Raw genomic sequence first — 24557 nt, forward strand, 5'->3', positions numbered from 1 at the left:
CAGGAGGATATTTAGAGAAGTAATAGCTGAAAATTTCCCAAGCATGAGATCAGAAACTGACATCAGGATCAGTGAAGCATATAGAACTCCAAACAGTCATAACCAAAATAAAACTACACCCAGACATATAATAATCACCATCCCAGAAATCCAACACAAGAATAGATTATTAAAAGCTGTCAGAGAGAAAAGACAGATCACTTATAAAGGAAAACCTATCAGAATCACAGCAGACTTCTCAGCACAAACGATAAAGTCAAGAAGAGCATGGAGTGAAGTATTCCAGATCCTAAAGCAAAATGATTTCCAACCAAGACTGATATATCCTGCAAAACTATCATTCAAAATAGATGGTGCAATACGATACTTCCATGACAAAGAACAGCTGAAGAACTTCATGAACACCAAACCAACCCTGCAAAAAATATTGAAAGACAGTTTAGATACACAAAGGAAAAAACCACTAAGCAAAGCAAATAATTAAACAGAACCGAAAGATAAAGATGCAACAGCAGAGAGATAACATTCCTACAATTAACCAGCATTTAACAGTAATAACCATTAATGTAAATGGTCTCAATGCACCAATCAAAAGAAACAGACTAGCAGAATGGATCAAGAAACAAAATCCAACCATATGCTGTTTACAGGAAACCCATCTAACCCAGAAAGATACTCACAGACTGAAAGTCAAAGGATGGAAAACAATTCTTCATGCAGCAGGAATCCAAAAAAAGGCAGGAGTAGCCATTCTGTTTGCAGACAATGTGAACTTTAAACCAACAATGACCATAAAGGACAAAGAAGGTCACTACATACTCGTAAGGGGAAAACTCCAAGAGGAAGAGATAACTATCTTAAATATATACGCACCAAACTCCAGAGCACCCAGTTATATAAAACAATTATTAACAGAAATGAAAACTCAAATTATCAGTAACACAATTGTAACAGGAGACCTTAATACACCACTGACACCAAGGGACAGATCAACCAGACAGAAAATGAGCAAAGAAATAACAGAACTGAATCACACCTGTGAACAAATGGGTTTGATAGACATATACAGAATGTTCCACCCAACAACATCAGAATATACATTCTTCTCAGCAGTACATGGATCATTTTCTAAAATAGACCATATATTAGCTCACAGAACATATTTAAGCAAATGCAAAAGAGTTGAAATCATCCCTTGCATATTATCGGATCATAGCGCTCTGAAATTAGAAATTAATGACAAAGGATACTGCAAAAATTCCGCAAACACATGGAAACTAAATAACACACTCTTGAGTAATCAGTGGGTCACAGAAGAAATTAAAGAAGAAATTAAACAATACCTAAAAGAAAATGAAAATGCAGATACAACTTACCGGAATCTGTGGGATGCAATGAAAGCCGTTCTGAGAGGAAAATTTATTGCACTGAGTTCCCACATCAGGAAAACAGAACGAATACAAATAAATAACTTGATGTTACACCTCAAACAGCTAGAAAAAGAAGAGCAAGTCAAGCCCAAAGCCAAAAGAAGAGAGGAAATTATAAAAATCAGAGCAGAAATCAATGCAATAGAGACTAAGAAAACAATCCAAAGAATCAACGAATCAAAGAGTTGGTTCTTTGAAAGAATAAATAAAATCGATAAGCCCCTAGCCAACCTTATTAAAAAAAGGAAAGAAAAAGCTCAAATTCATGCAATAAGAAATGAAAAAGGAGAAATCACTACAGACCCAATAGAAATACAGAGGATCATCAACACCTATTTCGAAAACCTCTACTCTCAAAAGTTTGATAACACAGAAGAAATAGACAGATTCTTAGAAGCATATGAAGTACCAAAGCTAGATCAAGAGGATATAAAACTGTTGAATAACCCAAACTCTGCTAATGAAATTGAGAATGTAATTGGGTCCTTGCCCACCAAGAAGAGCCCAGGCCCAGATGGATTCACTGCAGAATTCTACAAGAAATATAAAGAAGACCTAATGCCGACACTCCTCAAACTATTCAATGAAATTGAAAGGGAAGCAATCCTTCCTAAGTCATTCCTGGAGGCAAATATTACTCTAATACCAAAACCTGAGAAAGACCCAACTATAAAAGAGAACTATAGACCGATCTCCATAATGAACACAGATGCAAAAATCCTCAATAAAATATTGGCAAATAGGATCCAGCAAATCATCAAGAAGATTATACACCATGACCAAGTGGGATTCATCCCAGGAATGCAAGGATGGTTCAACATACGCAAATCAATAAATGTAATCCACCATATCAATAAAGCCAAAAATAAGAATCACATGGTCATCTCTATAGATGCAGAAAAAGCCTTCGATAAGGTCCAACACTTATTCATGATAAGAACTTTACAGAAAATTGGAATAAATGGTCTTTACCTCAATATAATAAAGGCCATTTATGACAAACCAACAGCCAGCATCATACTAAATGGCCAAAAATTGAAAGCCTTTACTTTAAAATCGGGTACAAGACAAGGATGTCCTTTATCACCACTCCTATTTAATATAGTACTGGAAGTACTAGCCAGAGCAATTAGGCAAGAAAGAGAAATAAAAGGGGTAAAGATAGGAAAAGAAGAAGTTAAATTATCATTGTTTGCAGATGACATGATACTCTACATAGAAGACCCCCTAAACTCCATTGAAATACTCTTAGATACAATAAATAAATTCAGTAATGTGGCTGGATACAAAATCAATACTCAGAAATCAATAGCATTCCTATACACGAACAACAAAATTACAGAGAGGGAAATAAGAGAAACTGGACTATTCACATTAGCAAGCAAAAAAATGAAATATTTAGGAATTACTCTTACGAAAGAAGTGAAAGACTTATACAGTGAAAATTATAATACACTGAAAAAGGAAATTGAAGATGATCTCAGAAAATGGAAAGACATCCCTTGCTCATGGATAGGAAGAACAAACATTGTGAAAATGGCCATTCTCCCAAAACTGTTATACAGATTCAATGCAATCCCAATCGAAATACCATCAACATACCTTATAGATCTAGAGAAATCACTCCTAAATTTCATCTGGAACCAGAAGAGACCTAGAATTGCAAAGGCAATTCTAAGCAGCAAAGACAAAGCAGGAGGCATCACAATCCCTGACTTGAAGTTATACTACAAAGCAACAGTAGTAAAATCAACATGGTATTGGAATCAAAACAGAGCTGAAGATCAGTAGAATAGATTAGAAGATACAACCACAACTACGAACACACTCAACCACCTTATTTTTGATAAAGGAGCCAAGCAGGTTCACTGGAAGAATGACAGTCTCTTTAATAAATGGTGCTGGAAAAACTGGCTCTCCATTTGCCGAAAACTAAAGCTAGACCCATGTCTATCACCATGTACTAAATTAAAATCTAAATGAGTCAAAGATCTGAATATTAAAACAGAAACACTAAATCTATTGGAAGACAAAATAGGTAGAAACCTTGGAGACATAGGAGTAGGTAAAGAATTCATGAACAGGACTCAAACTGCACGGGAAATACTTCCCAGAATCAATAACTGGGACCACTTCTTATTAAAAAGTTTCTGCATGTCAAAAGAAATCTCCAGCATAGTGAAAAGAAAACCCACAAACTGGGAAAAGATTTTAGTGAACTCTCTCTCAGACAAGGGCCTCTTGTCTAAAACATATAAAGAATTAAAGAAACTCAGACCTCCGAAATTCAAAGATCCAATCCAAAAATGGGCATCTGAGATGAATATGCAATTCTCAGATGAAGAAATGCAAATGGCAAATAAATACATGAAAAAATGCTCATCATCATTGGTCAGTAGAGAAATGCAAATTAAAACCACACTGAGATACCATCTCACTCCTGAAAGAATGGCCAGGATCAAGAAAACCGACAACAAATGCTGGAGAGGCTGTGGGGAAAAAGGAACTCTCCTGCACTGCTGGTGGGAGTGTAGACTGGTACAGCCTTTGTGGAGATCTGTCTGGAGATTTCTCAAAAAGTTGGGACTGGAAATCCCATTTATTCCAGCTATTCCACTTCTAGGCATATTCCCAGAAGAACTGAAAGCATCATACCACAGTGATATATGTGCACCTATGTTTATAGCAGCACAATTTGTAATCGCCAGATCTTGGAAACAACCCAAGTGCCCATCAACTGAGGAATGGATAAAAAAGTTGTGGTATTTCTATACAATGGAGTATTATTCAGCTATAAAGAAGGATCACATTGAGATATTTATCAATAAATGGGCACAGCTTGAGACCATACTCATTAGTGAAATAAATCAATCTCGCATGTGTGAATACCGAATAGTTTCCCTAATGTAAATAATGATTCAAATATATAAAAATATGTGGTAATCATGATTCCCCATTAGGTGGCCTTGAAGCCTTATAAAGTTTTCACTCATTAATTAGAAAGGCTTTATTCTGGGCTTCTTGATATGAAAATATTTGAAGCTAGAGTATATGAAGTTTTACCCAAATATTTCAAGGAAAAAGACACTATGGTAACTACTATTAAGTCAGGTTATAAGGTGGTGAAGTACTAGGTTGTTGAAACAGTCATGCTGTGACCTCTATTGTTATATTGTTATGTCCTGTTTTATCTCAATCTCCCCCTTATTGTTTCAAAAAAAATTATTTAGTCATTTCTTATGTTTGTCTTAATTAAAGAAAAAATTCCAAAAAATTAGGATATATAAATAGTAACTCTTTTCGATTTCCTATTAACTTGTTTTGAAGTCCTGTAGTACTCCCACGATCTTGTTTTGACTGATTAGACTCTGTTCCATTCTATATGATAGTATCAAGTTTGAAGACATAGGCAACTACTTTGAAGACAATAAGATTCACTAAGATACCCATTCTGGTTTGACTATTGTCTTCTTTGGAAGTCCTGTAATGTTTACAATGCCTAAGTTTTATTGGTCTTGTTCTCTACTGTTTTGTCCAACTTTATAATATCTAATAAGATAGACAATTCTTTTTAAGGAAACAAGGGACAACGTTGATAACCATTGTTGATAAACTTGTACTCTGTTCTACACCATGTGCTATGTCTATGCTTGGTACTGACTGACAGCTTTGTTTTGCCATATTTGACTGTATTCTCCCCCCCCCAAAGAAAGTAATAAGCACTAAGGAGTAATAAAATCCAAGATGTGTAAATTTTGTTGTAAAAAAGAGAGGGAAAAAAAAAAAAAGAAAAAGAGCTCTAACGGATATAACAGCAAGTGTGTTTGGGGGTGTTAAATAGCTGACTTTATCAATGTTTTTGGAACATTGAACACAGCTGTTTGCAGTCTCCCTGTTTGAATGTCCACCTTGTGGTCTTTGATACTGTGATTTGAGGAACTATTTTCAAGAAGATAGTGTGTAATCTACTAGCAGGTAATTTCTTACTGTTATGTTTTTTTGTTTTGTTTTGTTTTGTAGTTCTGTATTGCGTGTACCCTTACGCCGCTTTGGTTTGTTTTATGTTTTTCTCTTTTTCCTCTTAAATAAAAAAAAAAAAAAAAAAAAAAGAAGATATAAATGAGAATTTGAAGAATGAAACGTAGTTTAAAAAGAGCCAAAGTCTCAAGTTAGGAGACAAGGCTGATATTAAAATAATCTCCAGAATATTAAAGTCCCCACTCTGTTCAAGAGCTGCAACCCCTCTGCTCAGACCTTCTAAACCAAAGGCAGAGAAACAGTGAAATCGCCAGCCATCTGTTTCTCCTGGAGTTACAAAGCCAAGGTTTCCCTCAAATGTTCCTTTTACTTTCTCCTTAAGGACAGAAACTACACAAAGATAAATAAGAAGACAGAGAATTTAATGACCACTTGCTCAGAAACTATCTCTGCTCCAACTCTTAAAACTCTGCCAGTTAATATTCACTTATTTAAAAAGTAAAAACAATGAATAAGTCATTTGTAACTTGCTATAAACTAGGAAGATTTGAACTCTTATCATTCACCAAATTTTTACTAAACACAATGTGTTAACATGCATTATCAAATTTATCCCTCTCAATTGTGAGGAAAACTATCATCAACAAAAAATGATAAAACATACTCAAACCACCAGTGGCCAAGAAGTCCAGAATTCAAATATTGATTCCAACAATCACTATTTCTTCCTACATTATTTCTCTCAATCTCTCTCTCTTTTTTTTTTTTAAACAGGGTCTATGTGGTTCAAACTGTCCTTGGGCTCACTTTGTAGGGCAAGTTGGTCTTAAACTCACAATGAACCTCCCAAGTGCTGGGATTATAGGAGTATACCACCACACCCAGCTCCTACATTGTTTCTAAAGAAGAGAAAGATAAGCAAAGCAAAATATTAGAAGATATAGGGTATTTACTAATATTCAGAATTTATATGCAGAATCACTTTCAAATTCACAATCTTCCTCCAAAAAGTGACAAATTAGTAAAGAAGTTTACATCAACAAAATGAATTTCTTTCCCTGTTTCTTTGGGCTCTGCAAAGTAATTTAATTCACCCTGATGCTCAAAGTTACCTCCGGATAGGAAAAGAGTATCTGTGTATAGATCCTCCCTCAACATAGGGAAATATGTTCCCTCAAAAGTTAACCAGAATTCAGAGCTAAATTATCTGCTGTCAGTTAAGAAACACCAGTATTCCTTTCCATGGACTCCGCTAGTACTCCAAAAGAGAAGCTGGGAACTCCCTTTCCCAGAATCCCTTTCCCTAAATGTTCCCAATTAAGAATTTTTCAGTGAGAAGAACATGTATAAATATTAGTGCAACAAGTTAAAGAAAACCATTACCATCCAGATGCATTTGAACACTGATAGACATGAGATGCACAGTGGCTTCCTGCTAAGCTTCTGATAACCATCACACTGCTATAAACTGAGATAGCTTATGAAAGCATCTCAAAGATTCTTCAGAACTGCCAGAGTATCAGAGAACACTTGAGAAACTTACAACTCAGTGTCAAGATTTTTAGTGTTGGCTTCTCCAGCTTCTATGACTTTTGCATTCTTGGCCTTTCCACAATTCATTTGAGCTTGTAGTTTTTATACTAATCTTTCGTACTCAGAATTTATAGAGTGGATTTGTCACTTTCTGACCACATCTTGCTACCAATATACTCGTAATTTCAGTAGACAAGGTAGCTCACGGGGGAAAAAGTCTTGAAGGAAATTTTGTAGTAGTTCTTTCTTAAAACTAAAGACAATAAAGTGATAGAATATTGACAGTCTTGGAATTCAGTGGCAAAAGTTACTTGAATTATCACCCTTAGCTGCCTGAAGTATCAGCAAAGCTCTGCCCGACCAAGCAGCTTTATCAATGAACTACAGGGTGAAAATCCTATGAAGCCTCCTTTGCTACCAAAAGTAATTCTAATCTCTTGTAGGAGAAAATTGGCCACACAATTCCTTGAAGTCTATAATGACCTCACCTTACAAAGTCACTTTTGAGGAGAATACAGATCCTTCTCCAGACCACTTCACTACCAGCCCTCACTACTTCCAGACCCATAGACAGTCATAGCCCCATAGACACCAGAGGAAAGAGTATAAATCTAATCCAAGAGCAGCTGCTATTCACACAGAAAATGTTGTAACATTTTTCCAATTTTTATTGCCAGATAAAAACATGTACTAAAGAATCCATGCTGTGGTTTGGACATAGTTCAAGTGTGTTCCCACAGGTTCATATGTTAAAGCTTCATCCTCAAGGAAGCAAAGCTGGGAGATAGTAGAACCTTAAAGATATAGGGTTAGTGCAAGGTAAACAGTCATTGGCAATATTGTCCTCAGAAAGGATTAATGCTGGCCTCACACTGTGAATTAGTTCTCCAGAGCAGACTGCTATAAAAGTACAAGTCTGGCTCCTAAATCCTTCTCCAGCTTTCTGTCTTACCACGTGATCTCCACCCCTGCATGCATTCCTGCTGTTGTTGTACCTTACCTAGGGGTGACCTGACCAGAGGACAAGCCCATGGGGCCTATTAATATTGGACTTTCAGATCCCAAAAATCATAAGCTAAATACACTTTTTTAAATGTCTTCCCTAACTGCAAAAACCTCTTTTCTTTATATATTACCCCATTTCAGATATTTTGTTATAGCAATGGAAATTCTAAATACTTCATATAAAGGGAATCATACAGACTTTCTGTATATGGCATCTTTTATTCAGCATGTTTCTGAGGTCCAACCACATTATAACATCTATCTAGACTTCATTTATTTTTTATGACTGAAATGTCACTGTATAGAAGCAACACCTTGTTTATCCATTCATCAGCTGATGGACACTTGGGTTGTTTCTAACAACCAACTCTTCCCCACTATGAATATTGACATTGTGAACTAGTAACTAGTTAATAAATACCTAATTACCTTTCCATACTCTCTCAGGTAACTGATCTAGTTAAGTTTTAATGTCTTTGGAGCTCATGTCACAATTTATACATTGTGTAGAAATCTGTTTCTCCTGGATTTTCAAATTAGTTGTCACAGAACAGCATATAATGCAGTCTTAACTCTTATAATCATTTCCTTATCAGTGGTTACAGATTTTTTTCTTATTACAAATCATTCACATATACTGGGTGGGGGCCAGGGTCACAGGGCCTCACTGTGCAGCTCAAGCTGGCTTTAAATCTCAAATCTAGGCTGGCCTCGAATTCGTGATTCTCCTGCCTAAACCTTCCCAGTGTTGAGATTACAGACGTACACCACTGTACTCAGCTATTTTTGTTTTTCCTTTTCTTCATTAGTAATAGAAGAATTTAAAACCTTACCTAATTAGCTCTGCTAATTCAATCCACAGGTGATCTCAGAGTATGTTCCATAATGTCCAATTAATGTGGGTTTTTGTCATTTTGTAATTATTTCTAATTTAGTAGGCTGTAATCAGAAAATGTGATGTGTAAAACACTATTCTTAATATGTGTCACTTTTCTATGTCCATATAAATAAAGGAATGCAAGAATAAATGGCTACAAAAATACAGACACATAAGTACTTTATACATGTATTTGTATAATTATTTATTTATTATATGTTTGATCCCTCTGTCCTTTTTTCAATTATATCTACCCAATTCTGAAAGAGATACATTTAAATATCTCACACAATTATACTTTTATTAAATTCCTCTAACGTCACTGTTTTTCCATTATAAATTTGGATGCCACATTATGTGACACAAATGTTTTGTTATATTTTTGTGGTATCTTATTGCCTAATATCCCTCTTCAATTAGATGGGACCTATTATCTTTAATTTATTTAATATAACATTGTCATTCCTGTTTTCCTATTTTTCTTTGTATGTTTGTTTATATGATTTTTATAAGAAACATTTTATAGGTCCATGTTTTTATATAAAATCTATATAAGCAATATAGTCTGATATTTTATATTTTCTCTAACATTTTGTCTTTTAATGTGAAAATGAACATTTAGTAAAAAACATACATTTTGTTCCTGCCATCTATGTTTAACTTAGTATTTTACATTCCCCTCTATTTTCTTTTCCTTATTCTTGCTAATTTAAGTTCTATTATTTTGTAAGTCTTGCTACATTCTGTCATTTCATTAATTACTCTCTACTGTTCTCTGTGTTCAAAATGAAAAGTTTCTTTACTGTTATTTTGAAAACATGTTACACATTCCTCTGTTTATACACACTGTTTTTCTCACTAAGATATTCCATTCACATCTACTACTTACCTTTTCTCAAATAAGATGCTAAAAGTTGGCCTAATGTCACTTGACCAGCAAATTCTAAGTCTGTCATAGGGGATAAACTAATAAATCACTTAAAAACCATCTAATAGCACAGTTTCTGGTACGCATACACACACACACAAAAAGACACAGCTATTCAATATGGGATAATCTAATCTTTAAAACTCCATTATTATTTGCCAAATTTATTTGACATTGTTATTCAATTCAAGCAAATACACCCTAGTTGAAAGACTAGCTTTTTAATAGCTCTATCATTATTTCAATGCTACTTTCATACTATTTGTACTTACCCTTCTCCAAGCTTCTCTAAGACATCAAAAACTTCTTCAGGCTGCTTAGTCAAACTGTCTTCACTCAGCTTTTTTAGCTTACTATTAAGAAAAAAGAAAGAAATACTTTCCTTATGATCTATAAAAATTTTAATTTTAAAGGCAATATAATCAGATAGTTCAAACATCAAATGATACACAAAGGTTTATACTGGTATATATTTGGTTTCCTACTCCTCCTGTGCCTAGCAATATCCCTCAAAATAACCTTTTATTAGTTTCTTATATATCTTTAATACAAATATGTACAGTCTTAGTTCTCCCCCTTATAATTCTTATAACATCTATAGAAGGTTTTGGGTTTTTGTTTTTGTTTTTGTTTGGGTACCAGGGATAGAACTCATTGACCTCACACTTGCCAGGCAGGCACTTATGCCACTGAGCTGCATCCTTGATTCTTAGTTCTCCCTCTTTTAAGGTACCACTTATTCAAGTGTCGGCTAACTCCATCAGTAGAGCATGAGAGATTCTCAGGATAGCATTTATACATATACTCCTTTATATATACACTGTTATCGTAGTATAACTACCATAAATCACTCATACCTATACAGTAATTATAAAAATCATATTATGGTGCATTGTACCTGGTATTACTGTATGTTATAGAAATACCTACAAAATAATAGTCTACCTTTATCACTTTTGCTCTCTACAGTTTTAGTTCCCTAAGGTTAACACCTGTCCAAAGACATTAAATGGAAAATTCCAAAAATAAACAATTCTTAACTTTTCAATTGTATATTTCTCTGAGTAACATAAAGAATCTCATTCCAACCCTCCCAGGATGTGAATCATCTCTCTGGCAGAACATATACACTGTACATGCGCCCCTGTCCATCAATCACATACTACACATCTGGATTACAGATTAACTGTGATATATCAGTGTGTGTATTCAAGAAGCCCATATTTTACTAAATAATGGCCCTAACCCATAAGAGCAGTAATGCTGCTGATTTAGATATCCCATAGTGTTCCCTTTAAGTGAAAAGATGAAAGTACAATGAGATATTTTCAGAGGAGACCACAGTGTTATTACTGTCAACTGTTGTAACTCTTCTAATTTTATTATTGCTGTTCATCTCTTACTGTGCCTGATTCACAAATAAACTTGGCAGCAAGTGTGCATGTATAGGGAAAACACAATATATATATGGGGTTCACAGTTTCACACATTCACTGGAGATCCTGGAATACATATTGCAGGAGTAAGGATTGATTACTGTATTAACAGGTATTAGCAAACTGCCTCAGTAGCATTTCTACCAATTTATTCTCTCACAAATAATACAAGAGAACCTCATTTCTTAGTTTCACTAACAGAGTGAAATTAGTAAATAACTTATGAAAAGATATTATGAATACGCCCCATGTACTCAGAGACGACAAAGTAAATAGATGAGGGGGAGTTAAAAGGAAATTTGAGAAAGAAGTAAGCTATCAGAAATAAAATTGTCACTGGATAGGATTAAAAGTAGATTAGATGATATAGCAGAAAAGATGAGCCACTGTAAGAAGAAAAATTTAAAGAAAAAGCCTGAGTTTCAAATGAAAAAGGAAGAGAAACGGATTGGTACCTGGGAAGGGAAGAAAAACAGGGAGGTCAAATATTCTCCAAATTTTATGAAAACAATAAACCAAAAGATGCAACAATTCAACAAACCTGAAAAGACAAAAAAGAAGTGGGAGGGGACTAGAGAAAGTACAAAGGAAAACAAGATGTATCATAATCAAAATACAGAACAATAGTTAGAAAGAACACTACAAGTAGTCACAAGGAAAATCTATTACTTACAGAAGGATAAAAATAAAGATGACTACAGACGTTTTGTCCAAACAAGTCAAATTACAATAATACTCTTGAAGTGACAAAGAAAATAACAATCAAACTAAAATATTAATAAAGCCAATGGAAAATTCCTCAAAACTCACAGGTTAAAATTTAAAAACATCCAAAAAAAAAAAAAAAAGGTGAGGTAATTTGTTGTGTACAAACTTTCACAACAATGAGAGCTAAAAAGGAAAAAGCTTTATCTAGAAAGAAGTTATGCCCAAAGAAAATATGAAATAATCAAGAATAACAGTAAAAATAAATCTCCCCCAACAACAGCGCAATACACTTTTTTCTCACGAACACATAAGAACATTCAGCAAGATAAATAACATGTTAGACCACAAGACAAATCTTAACAAATTTAAGACTGTAATCAGACAAAGTATCTTCTCTAATCTTAACAGAATAAAACCAGAAATGAATACCAGGAAAAAATAGGAAAATCCACAACTAGATGAAATTGAAATAACTCACTCTTCACAAAAGGATCAAGAAGCAATCACAGACTTCCGGGAGAACATGGCAGACAGATAGCAGCAGCTATGGAGGCTCTCTGAAAGACCCAGCTTAGAATCCAGGAATGGTGCAGAGTGAGGAATCCTAAGCATGAGAGGAGATATGCCCTGCTGACCCAAGAACGAACTGGGCTGAGAGAAACCAACTGGGAATGCAATCCTGGTGCTATAACAGGAACAGATAAAGCGTCAGCGTGGAAGCTGGAGCCCACACCACAGGAAACCGCACTTTGGATTTCCTGCCACCGCGGCTGCATCTGAATGGACTCAGCAGGGAAAGAGACGCGCAAAAGCGCTGAGAACAGGAATCGGTGAACGGAGTCAAGAGCTGGGCGAGCGGAGAGCCGTGCATCAACCTCCGGTGAGTGAGGGAAACTGGGACTCTCCCACGGACTAGGAGGCGCCAACAGAGGACATTCTGGGACCGGGCAGGCTTGCTGGAACAGGGCACTGTAGTGACTTCAGTCATATATCCCCCTCTCAAGCAGGATTGATGAGCAGTGCCTAGCCTACGTGACGCTGCTGGCTGAGACCCAGTAGGCTAGCACAGCCCAGGTCCCAGCGCCTGAAGGTGACATGGAGGGGCGGGCCCTGCATAGGCTGCCAGGTGGGTAACTCCCTGGTGCACTGCAATGGGCGGGAACACCTAGCCGGCGCAATTCAATCAGACTGTGGCCAAAAGGGAAGGAAGCTGGGCCTCCTATATACGCTTGCATATATAAGGAAAAAAGAATATGGGAAGAAGAAGCAACAAGAAAGGCCTCTCAGCCTCCAATCCTGAGAAAGAGGCAATAGCAGACACCGCACCAATACACATAAAGAGCTATCTCCAGAGCCTCATAGACGAGTTCAGGAATGAAGTTATTAATGACCTGAAGCTTAGACATAAGCAGCATAATGCTAAGCACCACCCAAGAAAAAACAGATGGTGGAATGGAAGAACAGAAAAAGAGGGGAGAATTGTTTGATGAAGAAAATAGAGAAAGCATAGAATACGTGAAGCAGGTTCAAAGAGATTGCCAGGAAACTAAAAACTATCAAAAACTGGCATAACAGCTTGAAAGAAACTAAGGATAGATTTCCGAACTGGAGGCCAGACTTATAATTTTTTAGCATGAAGTGAAAAACTTCTTAAAAATAACAAAGAAACAAACAACAATAATTCAAAGACTAGAAGATGATAAGAGGATCTATAACTTAAGAATTAAGAACATAAAAGAAGAGGTAGGGACACAAACAAATGAACTACAAAAGCTACTCACAGAAATAATCCAGGAGAATTTTCCTAATTTAGCAAAAGGTAAAGATACTCAGATGTATGAAGCATTCAGGACCCCAGCCACCTACAACCCAAACAGAGCTACACCCAGGCATATAATAATCAAAATACCAGAAATCCAATATAAAAACAGAATATTAAAAGCCGTCAGAGACAAGAAACAGATCACTTACAAGGGAACACCTATCAGAATTACAGCAGCACAAACCATTAAATCACGAAGAGCATGGGGGGAAATAATTCAAGCTTTGAAAGATAATAACCTCCAGCCAAGATTGATATATCCTGCACAACTATCCCTGGAAATTGATGAAAAAACAAGGTGCTTCCAGGATAAAGAGGAACTAGGGGAATTTGCAACCACCAATTCAACTCTACAGAGAATACTGCAGGATATTCTAAAAAAGAAAAATACGAAGAATCCAGAAATAGTGGCAGAGAGGCCCCATGAATGGAGCAGAAAACAAAATGAAGAAGACAAACTGACAACTAATGACAGAAGAAGAGCTCAACAGAAATGAGGCAGAGAAGATTGGATGATAGGAACAGCTATTTCGGACAAAACGACATCATAATAGGTAATGCTGATTTAGTATCATCTTGTTTTGAAGTCTCATCAAGCTTTTGCTCTTCTGTCTCCATTGGTCTTAGCATGTTGTACCATATTGGATTTTATTATATGTGATAGTATAAACAAAAACTTTTATAGACAAGGAGATTATACAGAAACCATTGTTCATTTTCTGTTAGTTGATTCTAAATACCCTGTAATACTGTCATTCTCTTGAATGGTTTTACATTGTTTTGATATATTTGATGCTACAGTATACAAAGTTATACTCAAAGATTTCAAGGAAAGAGATACTATGCTAACTACTTTTATGTCGGGATTATCTTGTGGTAAAACACTATTTTGCTTAAATGGTTATGTTTTTTTCTGCGGTGTTTTGTTGTTATGCCCTCTTTTATCTCAATCTCCATTTTATTATTTATTTCTATTTTTATCCTTTTAATGAAGGAAAAATAAAAAATAGTAGGATATATTATAGTAACCCACTTTGATTTACTATTAACTTGATTTGAAGCCCTGTATTGCTCTCACCATCTTGTTTTGACTGATGTTCCTCTATTCTGTTTTGCTTGATAGTACCAGGTTCGAAAGTATAGGCAACGGCTGTGAAGATAGTGGGATTCATTATGATGCCCATTCTGGTTGACTGTTATCTACTTTTGAAGACCTGTAATGTCTCCAATGTTTTGGTTTTGTTGGTTTCGTTCTTTACTGTTTTGTTCAATTTTATTATAACTGATGATATAGGCAATTCTATTAGAGATGGCGGGAAGCATTATGGTAACCATTGTTGATTACCTTGTATTATGTTTTTACATTATCTGTTATATCCACCCTTTTGATTTGACCAACTCTGTTCTGTCACATTTGGTTTTACACTCTTCCAAAAAAAGTAATAAGAACTGTAGGAGCAATAAAACCCAAAATGTGTAATAGTCATTGTACAAAAGAGAGGAAAAGAAAGTGCTCTAAACGATATAACTGCATGTATATTTATATAAGATAGACAATGATATTACTGAGTTCTGTTGGATCATTGAACAGAACTGTTTGGTCTCACTGTTTGAATGTCCACTCTATAAGCTTTAATTTTGTAACTTGAACAAATATTTCTAAGATGACAATATGTAATCTATTAACTAGTGATTTCCTACTGTTTTTTTCTGAAATTCTGTATAACTTGTACCCTTTTTCTGCTTTTTTTCCTCCTTAAATAAAATTTAAAAAAAAAAAAGAAGCAATCACAAAGAAATTAAGAAAAAAACCTCAAGACAAATAAAAGTGAAAACAACAAACCAAAGTTTATGAGATTGAGCTAACACTGTACAAAGAGGAGAGGATACAGAAGTAAACGTGCTAAAAAAAAAATAAAAATAAAATTTCAAATGAACTTTATGTCACAAAGGAGCAAAGAAGCAAAGGAAGAAAGGAGCAAAATAAGATTAGCAAAAAGAGGAAATAATAAAGATTAGAGAGGAAAAAAGTAGAGAAAAACAAATAAAATATAAAATTAGAAAAAAATAGACCAAGAGTTATATTAAAAAAAAAATTAACAAATCACTAGCAAGACTAAGAACAAAAAGAAAACCCTAATAACTGAAATAAGAAATGAAAAAACAGACATTACAATTGATCTCACAAAAACAAAATGATTATATTAAAAACAACCATTATACATTATATACTATTATTCAACAACAAATTGGACAACCTAAAAGAAATAAACTCCAGAAACATAAAATCTACCAAGAATGAATCACAAAGAAAAACATATAAACAGATCTGTAATTATTAAACACATTAAGCAGTAATCAAAAACTTCTGACAAAGGAAAGTCCAAAACCAGAAGCCTTCATTGGGGAACTCTGTCAAACAGTTAAAGAAAAATTAACATCAACCTTCTCAAACTCTTCCAAAAAACCCAAGTGATTTCCAAATTCCTTTGATTCCTGGTTAGCATGAAGTAATCAGCTTTTCTCCACCATGCCCCTCTACCATGATGCCTCCCTCTTCCTTGTAGCCATCTAACTATGGACCAAAACCTCTCAAAACATAAGCTAACAGAAGCCTTTTCTCCTTTAAACTGTGCGTGTCCGGTGTGTTATTTTAGCAACAAAAAAACTGACTCAAAAGTAACTCAAAATGAGCTATGCATATGATATAATGATGGAGGCTGCATTATATTAACAAGTCTCTTTAATATTAAGCCAAAAAGTAATCTAAATGCTACTTAACTCCTCAGGAGGTACAAGAATTTGTTTCAAAGTAAGCTTACAATCTAGCTCACTTTAAATGATTAAGTCGCCTGCCTGGCAAGCCCAAGGCCATCAATTGGAAACCCGGTATCAAAAAAATTTCAAAATAAAAAAATAAACAAACAATTCATAGGTCCCACAAATGAATCCAATAAGCATAATGCATGTTTCCTATTAATCTACACATCTTATTTTCTCAACATCTAGAACAACTCAAATATTACTAAATTAATTTAGCCAAAAAAGTATCTCTAGTATATCGGTCAAATGAAAACACTTGATTTATTCTGGAAACAATTCATATTTATGTCATTGTGTCTTCAATTCCTCTTTCTCTTTCTGGTGTTCAAAATGAAACTGACTTTTTCAGTTACTGTTTAATTTAAAATAATTTTTGTGTCGTCTGTTTTTAAGATCTCTATAGCTCAAAAAAATTCTTTTTTTTTAAGTTTTATTTAAAAGGAAAAAGAGAAAAAACAAAACAAAACAAAGTAGTGTAAGGGTACAAGTAATACAGAACTACAAAAAAAAAAAAAAAAAACAGTAAAAAATCACCAGTTAATAGATTACATATTATCATCTTTGAGATAGTTGCTCAAGTCACAGTATCAAAGCATACAAAGTGGACATTCAAACAGTAAGACTGCAAACAGTTGTGTTCAATGATCCAACAAAAACATTAATATGGTCATCTATTTAACACCCGTAAACACACTTGCAGTTGTATCCTTTAGAGCACTTTTTTCTCTTCTCTTTTTTACAACAAAATTTGCACATTTTGGGTTTTATTACTCCTTAGTTCTTATTACTTTTTTTTTGGAAGAGAATAAAGTCAAATACGGCAAAACAAAGCTGTCAGTCAAAACCAAGGATAGACATAGCACATGATGTAAAAACAGAGTACAAGGTTATCAACAATGGTTACGATAATACCTCTTGCTTCCTTAAAAAGAACTGTCTATCTCATTAGGTATTATAACGTTGAACAAACAGTAGAGAACAAGACAAATAAAACCTAAACCTTGTCAACATTACAGAACTTCCAAAGAAGACAATAGTCAAATCAGAATGGGCATCATAGTGAATCTTATTGCCTTCAAAGTAATTGCCTAAACCCTCAAACTTGATATTATCATACAGAACGGAACAGAGTCTAATCAGTCAAAATAAGATAGTGGGATTATTACAGGACTTCAAATCAAGTTAATAGGAAATAAAAGAAGTTACTATAATATATCCTGCTAATTTTTTTTATTTTTCCATTAATTAAAAAAATCATAAAAAATAATTAAATTTTTTTTAATGAATGGGGGAGAGATTGAGATAAAAGAGGACCTAACAACATAACAATACAGGTCAAACCATGACAGGTTCACCAACCTAGTGCTTCACCACCAAATAACCCAACTTAATAGTAGTTACCATAGTGTCTTTTTCCTTGAAATATTTGAATATAACTTCATATACTATAGCTTCAAACATATCAAGTCAGTGTAAAACCATTCAAGTGGATGAAAGCATTGTAGGGTACTTAGAACCAGCTAACAGAAAACAAACAATGGTTTCTATACTATCTCTTTGCCTATAACAATTTTTGTTTATACTATCACATATAATAAAATCCAACAACATACATCATGATAAAACCAATGGAGACAGAAGAGCCATAGTTTGGTGGGGCTTCCAAACAAGACGATAGTAAATCAGCACTAGCTATTGTGATGACTTATTTTCTTCAAAATAGCTGTTCACTTCATCACAGGCAATAATATCAAACAGCCCAGAATAAAGCATTCCAATTAATAAGTGAAAACTTTGTAAGGCTTGAAGGCCACAAATGATTACCACATACTTTTATATATCTGAATCATTACTTACATTAGGGAAATTATTCGGTATTCATACATGCGAAATTCATTTATTTCACTGATGACTATGGTCTCAAGCTGCGCCCATTTATTGATAAAGATCTCAATGTGATCCTTCTTTATAGCTGAATAATACACCAATGTATAGAAATATCACAACTTTTTTATCCATTCCTCAGTTGATGGACACTTGGGTTGTTTCCAAGATCTGGCAATTACAAATTGTACTGCTATAAACATAGGTGCACATATATCACTGTGGTATGATGCTTTCAGTTCTTCTGGGAATATGCCTAGAAGTGAAACAGCTGGAACAAATTGGACTTCCAATCCCAGCTTTTTGAGAAATCTCCAGACTGTCCTCCACAAAGGTTGTACCAGTCTACACTCCCACCAACAGTGTAGGAGAGTTCCTTTTTCCGCCACAGTCTTTCCAGCATTTGTTATTGTTGGTTTTCTTGATCCTGGCCATTCTTTCAGGAGTGAGATGGAATCTCAACGTGGTTTTAATTTGCATTTCTCTAATGACCAATGATGATGAACATTTTTTCATGTATTTACTTGCCATTTGTATTTCTTCATCTGAGAAGTGTGTACTCATCTCAGATGCCCATTTTTGGATTGGATCTTTGAATTTCGGGGGTCTGAGTTTTTTTTAAGTCTTTATATGTTTTAGACACAAGTCCCTTGTCTGAGAGGGAGTTCACTAAGATCTTTTCCCAGTTTGTGGGTTTTCTTTTCACTATGCTAGAGATTTCTTTTGATATGCAGAAACTTTTTAATAAGAGGGGATCCCAGTTACTGATTCTAGGAAGGATTTCCCGTGTGGTTTGAGTCCTGTTCATGAATTCTCTACCTACCCCTATGTCTTCAAGGTTTCTACTTAACTTGTTTTGCAATAGATTTAGTGTTTCTGGTTTAATATTCAGATCTTTGATCCATTTAGATTTTAATTTAGTACATGGTGATAGACATGGGTCTAGCTTTCGTTTTTGGCAAATGGAGAGCTAGTTTTTCCAACACCATTTATTAAAGAGACTGTCATTCTTCCAGTGAATCTGCTTGGCTCCTTTATCAAAGATAAGGTGGTTGAGTGTGTTTGTAGTTGTGGTTGTATCTTCTAATCTATTCTACTGATCTTCAGCTCTGTTTTGATTCCATTACCATGTTGATTTTACTACTGTTCCTTTCTAGTATAACTTCAAGTCAGGGATTGTGATGCCTCCTGCCTTGCCTTTGCTATTCTAGGCCTCTTCTCACTCCAGATGAATTTTAGGAGTGATTTCTCTAGATCCATAAGGTTTATTGATGGTATTTTTATTGGGATTGCATTGAATCTGTATAACAGTTTTGGGAGAATGAACATTTTCACAATGTTTGTTCTTCCTATCCATGAGCAAGGGATGGCTTTCCATTTTCTGAGATCATCTTCAATTTCTTTTTTCAGTGTATTATAATTTTCCCTGTATACCTCTTTCACTTCTTTCGTAAGAGTAATTCCTAAATATTTCATTTTTTTGCTTACTAGTGTGAAGAGTGTGGTTTCTCTTATTTCCCTCTCTGTGATTTTGTTGTTAGTGTATAGGAATGCTATTGATTTCTGAGTATTGATTTTGTATCCAGCTACATTACTGAATTTATTTATTATATCTAAGAGTCTTTCAATGGAGTTTAGGGGGTCTTCTATGTAGAGTATCATGTCACCTGCAAACAATGATAATTTAACTTCTTCTTTTCCTATCTTTACCCCTTTTATTTCTCTCTCTTGTCTAACTGCTCTGGCTAGTACTTCCATTAGTATATTAAATAGGAGTGGTAATAAAGGACATCCTTGTCTTGTGCCTGATTTTAAAGTAAAGGCTTTCAATTTTTGGCCATTTAGTATGATGCTGGCTGTTGGTTTGTCATAAATGGCCTTTATTATATTGAGGTAAAGACCATCTATTCCAATTTTCTGTGAAGTTCTTATCATAAATGAATGTTGGACCTTATCGAAGGCTTTTTCTACATCTATAGAAATGATCATGTGATTCTTACTTTTGGTTTTATTGATACGGTGGATTACATTTATTGATTTACGTATGTTGAACCATCCCTGCATTCCTGGGATGAACCCCACTTGGTCATTGTGTATAATCTTCTTGATGATTTGCTGCATCCTATTTGCCAATATTTTATTGAGGATTTTTGCATCTATGTTCGTTAGGGAGAGTGGTCTGTAATTCTCTTTTTTAGTTGGATCTTTCTCAAGTTTTTGTACTAGAGTAATACTTCCTTCCAGGAATGACTTAGGAAGGATTGCTTCCCTTTCAATTTCATTGAAGAGTCTGAGGAGTGTCAACATTAACTCTTCTTTGTATTTCTTGTAGAATTCTGCAGTGAATCCGTCTGGGCCTGGGCTATTCTTTGGAGATAAGGACTTAATTACATTTTCAATTTCATTAAAAGAGATTGGGTTATTCAGCAGTTTTACATCCTCTTGATCTAGCTTTGGTACTTCATATGTTTCTAGGAATCTGTCTATTTCTTCTGTGTTATCAAATCTTTGAGAGTAGAGGTTTTCGAAATAGGTGTTGATGATCTTCTGTATTTCTATAGAGTCTGTAGTGATTTCACCTTTTGCATTTCCTTTTGCATGAATTTGAGCTTTTTCTTTCCTTTTTTTAATAAGGTTGGCTAGGGGCTTATTGATTTTATTTATTCTTTCAAAGAACCAACTCTTTGATTCATTGATTCTGTGGATTGTTTTCTTAGTCTCTATTGCGTTGATTCTGCTCTGATTTTTATAATTTCCTCCCTTCTTTTGGCTTAGGGCTTGACTTGCTCTTCTTTTTCTAGCCGTTTGAGGTGTAGCATCCGGTTATTTATTTGTATTCGTTTTGTTTTCCTAATGTGGGAACTCAGTGCAATAAATTTTCCTCTGAGGACGGCTTTCATTGCATCCCACAGATTCCGGTAAGTTGTATCTGTATTTTCATTTTCTTGTAGGTATTGTTTAATTTCTTCTTTAATTACCTCTGTGACCCACTGATTACTCAATAGTGTGTTATTCAGTTTCCATGTTTGAGGGATTTTTGCAGTATCTTTTATCATTAATTTCTAATTTCAAAGCGCGATGATCTGATAACATGCAAGGGATGATTTCAACTCTTTTGCATTTGTTTAAATATGTTCTGTGAGCTAATATATGGTCTATTTTAGAGAATGACCCATGTACTGCTGAGAAGAATGTGTATTCTGATATTGTTGGGTGGAACATTCTGTATATGTCTCTCAAGTCCATTTGCTTACAGGAGTGATTCAGTTCTGTTATTTCTTCGCTGATTTTCTGTCTGGTTGATCTGTCCTTGGTGTCAGGGGCGTGTTAAGGTCTCCTATTACAATTGTGTTACTGATAATTTGAGTTTTCATTTCTGTTAATAGTTGTTTTATATAACTGGGTGCTCTGGAGTTTGGTGCATATATATTTAAGATAGTTATATCTTCCTCTTGGAGTCTTCCCCTAACGAGTATGTAGTGACCTTCTTTGTCCTTTATGATCATTGTTGGTTTAAAGTTCACGTTGCCTGCAAACAAAATGCCTACACCTGCTTTTTTTTGGATTCCTGTTGCATGAAGTATTGTTTTCCATCCTTTGACTTTCAGCCAGTAAGTATCCTTCTGGGTTAGATGGGTTTCCTGTAAACAGCATATGATTGGATTTTGTTTCTTGATCCATTCTGCTAGTCTGTTTCTTTTGATTGGTGCATTGAGACCATTTACATTAATGGTTATAACTGTTATATGCTGTTATACATTAATGGTTATAACTGTTATATGCTGTTATATATAACTGTTATTGTTGACATGTTATCTCTCTGCTGTTGCATCTTTATCTTTCTGTTCTGTTTAATTATCTGCTTTGAATAGTGGTTTTTTCATTTGTGTCTAAACTGTCTCTCAATATTTTTTGCAGGGTTGGCTTGGTGTTCATGAAGTTCTTCAGCTGTTCTTTGTCATGGAAGTATTGTATTTCACCATCAATTTTGAATGATAGTTTTGCAGGGTACATCAGTCTAGGTTGGAAATCATTTTGCTTTAGGATCTGGAATACTTCACTCCATGCTCTTCTTGACTTTATTGTTTGTGCTGAGAAGTCTGCTGTGATTCTGACAGGTTTCCCTTTATAAGTGATCTGTCTTTTCTCTCTGACAGCTTTTAATAATCTATTCTTGTGTTGGATTTCTGGGATGGTGATTATTATATGTCTGGGTGAAGTTTTATTTTGATTATGAGTATTTGGATTTCTACAGGCTTCACTGAACCTAATGTCGGTTTCTGATCTCATGCTTGGGAAATGTTCAGCTATTACTTCTCTAAATATCCTCTTAACATCCTTTATGTTGTCCCCTTCTTTTTCATTAATCCCTATCAATCTTATGTTGTTTTTCTTTGCATCATCTTGCAGTTGTTGAATTGTTATTTCCTGATTCCTGGTTATTTTTAAAAGATCTTTCCTTTCCTATTCACCAGCTGCAATCCTGTCTTCAAGGTCTGAAATTCTATCTTCACTTTCATTGAGATGGTTTCTACAGCTTTCAGTGGAGTTTTTTATTTCCTGTATATCTCTGTGCATCTGCTTTATGTACTGTTTGTTTCTTATATTGCTCATCTAGGGATTCTTTTTGTTTAGTTCCTCCAATTTTTTAACTGTGTTTTCTTTAGATATATTCAGAATCTCTTTCATTTCTTTTATCATTTCTTCTTTTACCTGGGAGATTATTTCAAGTTTGAATTCCTTTAAAGCTTCCTGGAATTGCTTATTTATTTCAGTAGCTATTATGTCCGATATTTGAGGTGTATGGCATATATTTTCTTCTATATACATCGCTCCTAGGGTTTCTTGAGATGGGCTGGAGTTTTGAGGTTATAATTTGGTCTTTCGTTTTGTCATTTTCCTATATTTCTGTGTTCCAAGTGTTATTCGAAAGCTTCCTCAGGGTCTGTTGGAAATCCACTTCTATGTTCGCAGCTCCTGGGACTCTGGCACCCAGTTGCCCCAGGCTGCTGGGCCTCTGGAACCAGTGGCCATCTTCTACCTGTTTAGAACTCCGTAGTTCCAGCTAAGCTGGGCTCCAGGGACACTGTGCGCCCGCCTGCTTGCTCAAAACTCCACAGTTCTCCTCTTGCAGCTGGAATGGGGAGGCGGATATAGGCGCCTGGGGCCCACTTAGCCACCTCACTGCACCCCGAAGACTCGGGGGTCCTCAACAGTCTGGGCTTGGGGCAGAGTGTGCTGAGCACTTACCGCAGGCCACAGGGCCTCTGGAACTGGTGATGTTAGCCTGCTTGCACATGGGGAGGCACATGAGGAGGCAGATGCAGGTGCCTCAGATCCTCCCAGCCCTTACTCTGCACCAGAAGGTGCGAGAGTCCCAAATAGGCTGGGCTCTGGGGATAGTGTACACCCACCTGCTTGCCGAAAACTCCACAGTTCTCCAAGTGCAACCGGAATAGCTCAAAAAATTCTTATCACTACTAAAACATACACACACACACACACACACACACACACACACACACACACACGTATATCCACATATACACACATTCCTTGCTTCTGTTTTCCTGACTTACCAAACATAATCAGCACAGTGTCACCTAACTTTGACATACAGTGAATTTTAACACTTCATAATCCCAGATTAAATATAGTGTTTTTAACCACAGGTTCAAAAATTGTTATTTTTGACTTGAGTACTTTTAGAACACCAACTCTTCCAGATATTAAAGAATCCTGTGGAGTGCAAATCACTCACAAGTCATTTGTCGCATACAATTGAAATAGGCTTTATTACCTGCTTAGACAGACATACCCTAGAATTGCCTTTTTGAAATAAGTATGCACTAGGTGGAGATACAGCTCAGTGGCACAAGCACCTGCCTGGCAAACTCCAGGTCCAGAGTTCAATTTCTAGTACCAAAAAAGAAAAGAAAAGAAGTGCTAAGTACAATCTCATTTTCCTAGTGCTATGGTTTAAACATATCTCCTAACTCCCAAACTGTGCCATTAAAACTAAATGGCTGCTATGCTGCATTGAGAAGGGGAGCCTTTAACACATCATAAGGTCATGATGAATAGGATTAAGCCCTTTATAAAAGATGTTTCACACCAGCATTTAGCTCGCCTG

General features: G+C 35.3%; 1 protein-coding gene across 5 annotated transcripts in view; it reads right to left on the minus strand.

Annotated features, from left to right (window-relative positions):
* The window catches only part of Stk3 (serine/threonine kinase 3), a 318102-nt gene that overhangs the window by 262812 nt on the left and 30733 nt on the right, over window positions 1-24557 (minus strand). For 4 of the 5 annotated variants that reach the window (XM_063257611.1, XM_063257615.1, XM_063257614.1 and 1 more), the window contains exons 2-3: window positions 10024-10104; window positions 8780-8885 (exon numbers count right to left, since the gene is read on the minus strand). Coding sequence is in view for 1 of the 5 variants with exons in the window: in XM_063257610.1 (XP_063113680.1) it covers window positions 10024-10104 (81 nt within the window). In the remaining 4 variants the exon portion in view is untranslated. The remainder of the gene's footprint in view (window positions 1-8779; window positions 8886-10023; window positions 10105-24557) is intronic. The other variant, XM_063257610.1, reaches the window with a different exon arrangement.

This window comes from Cavia porcellus, unplaced genomic scaffold (assembly GCF_034190915.1).
Source record: "Cavia porcellus strain 051 isolate PalLab524CR breed Dunkin Hartley unplaced genomic scaffold, mCavPor4.1 scaffold_10, whole genome shotgun sequence".
NCBI lineage: Eukaryota > Metazoa > Chordata > Mammalia > Rodentia > Caviidae > Cavia > Cavia porcellus.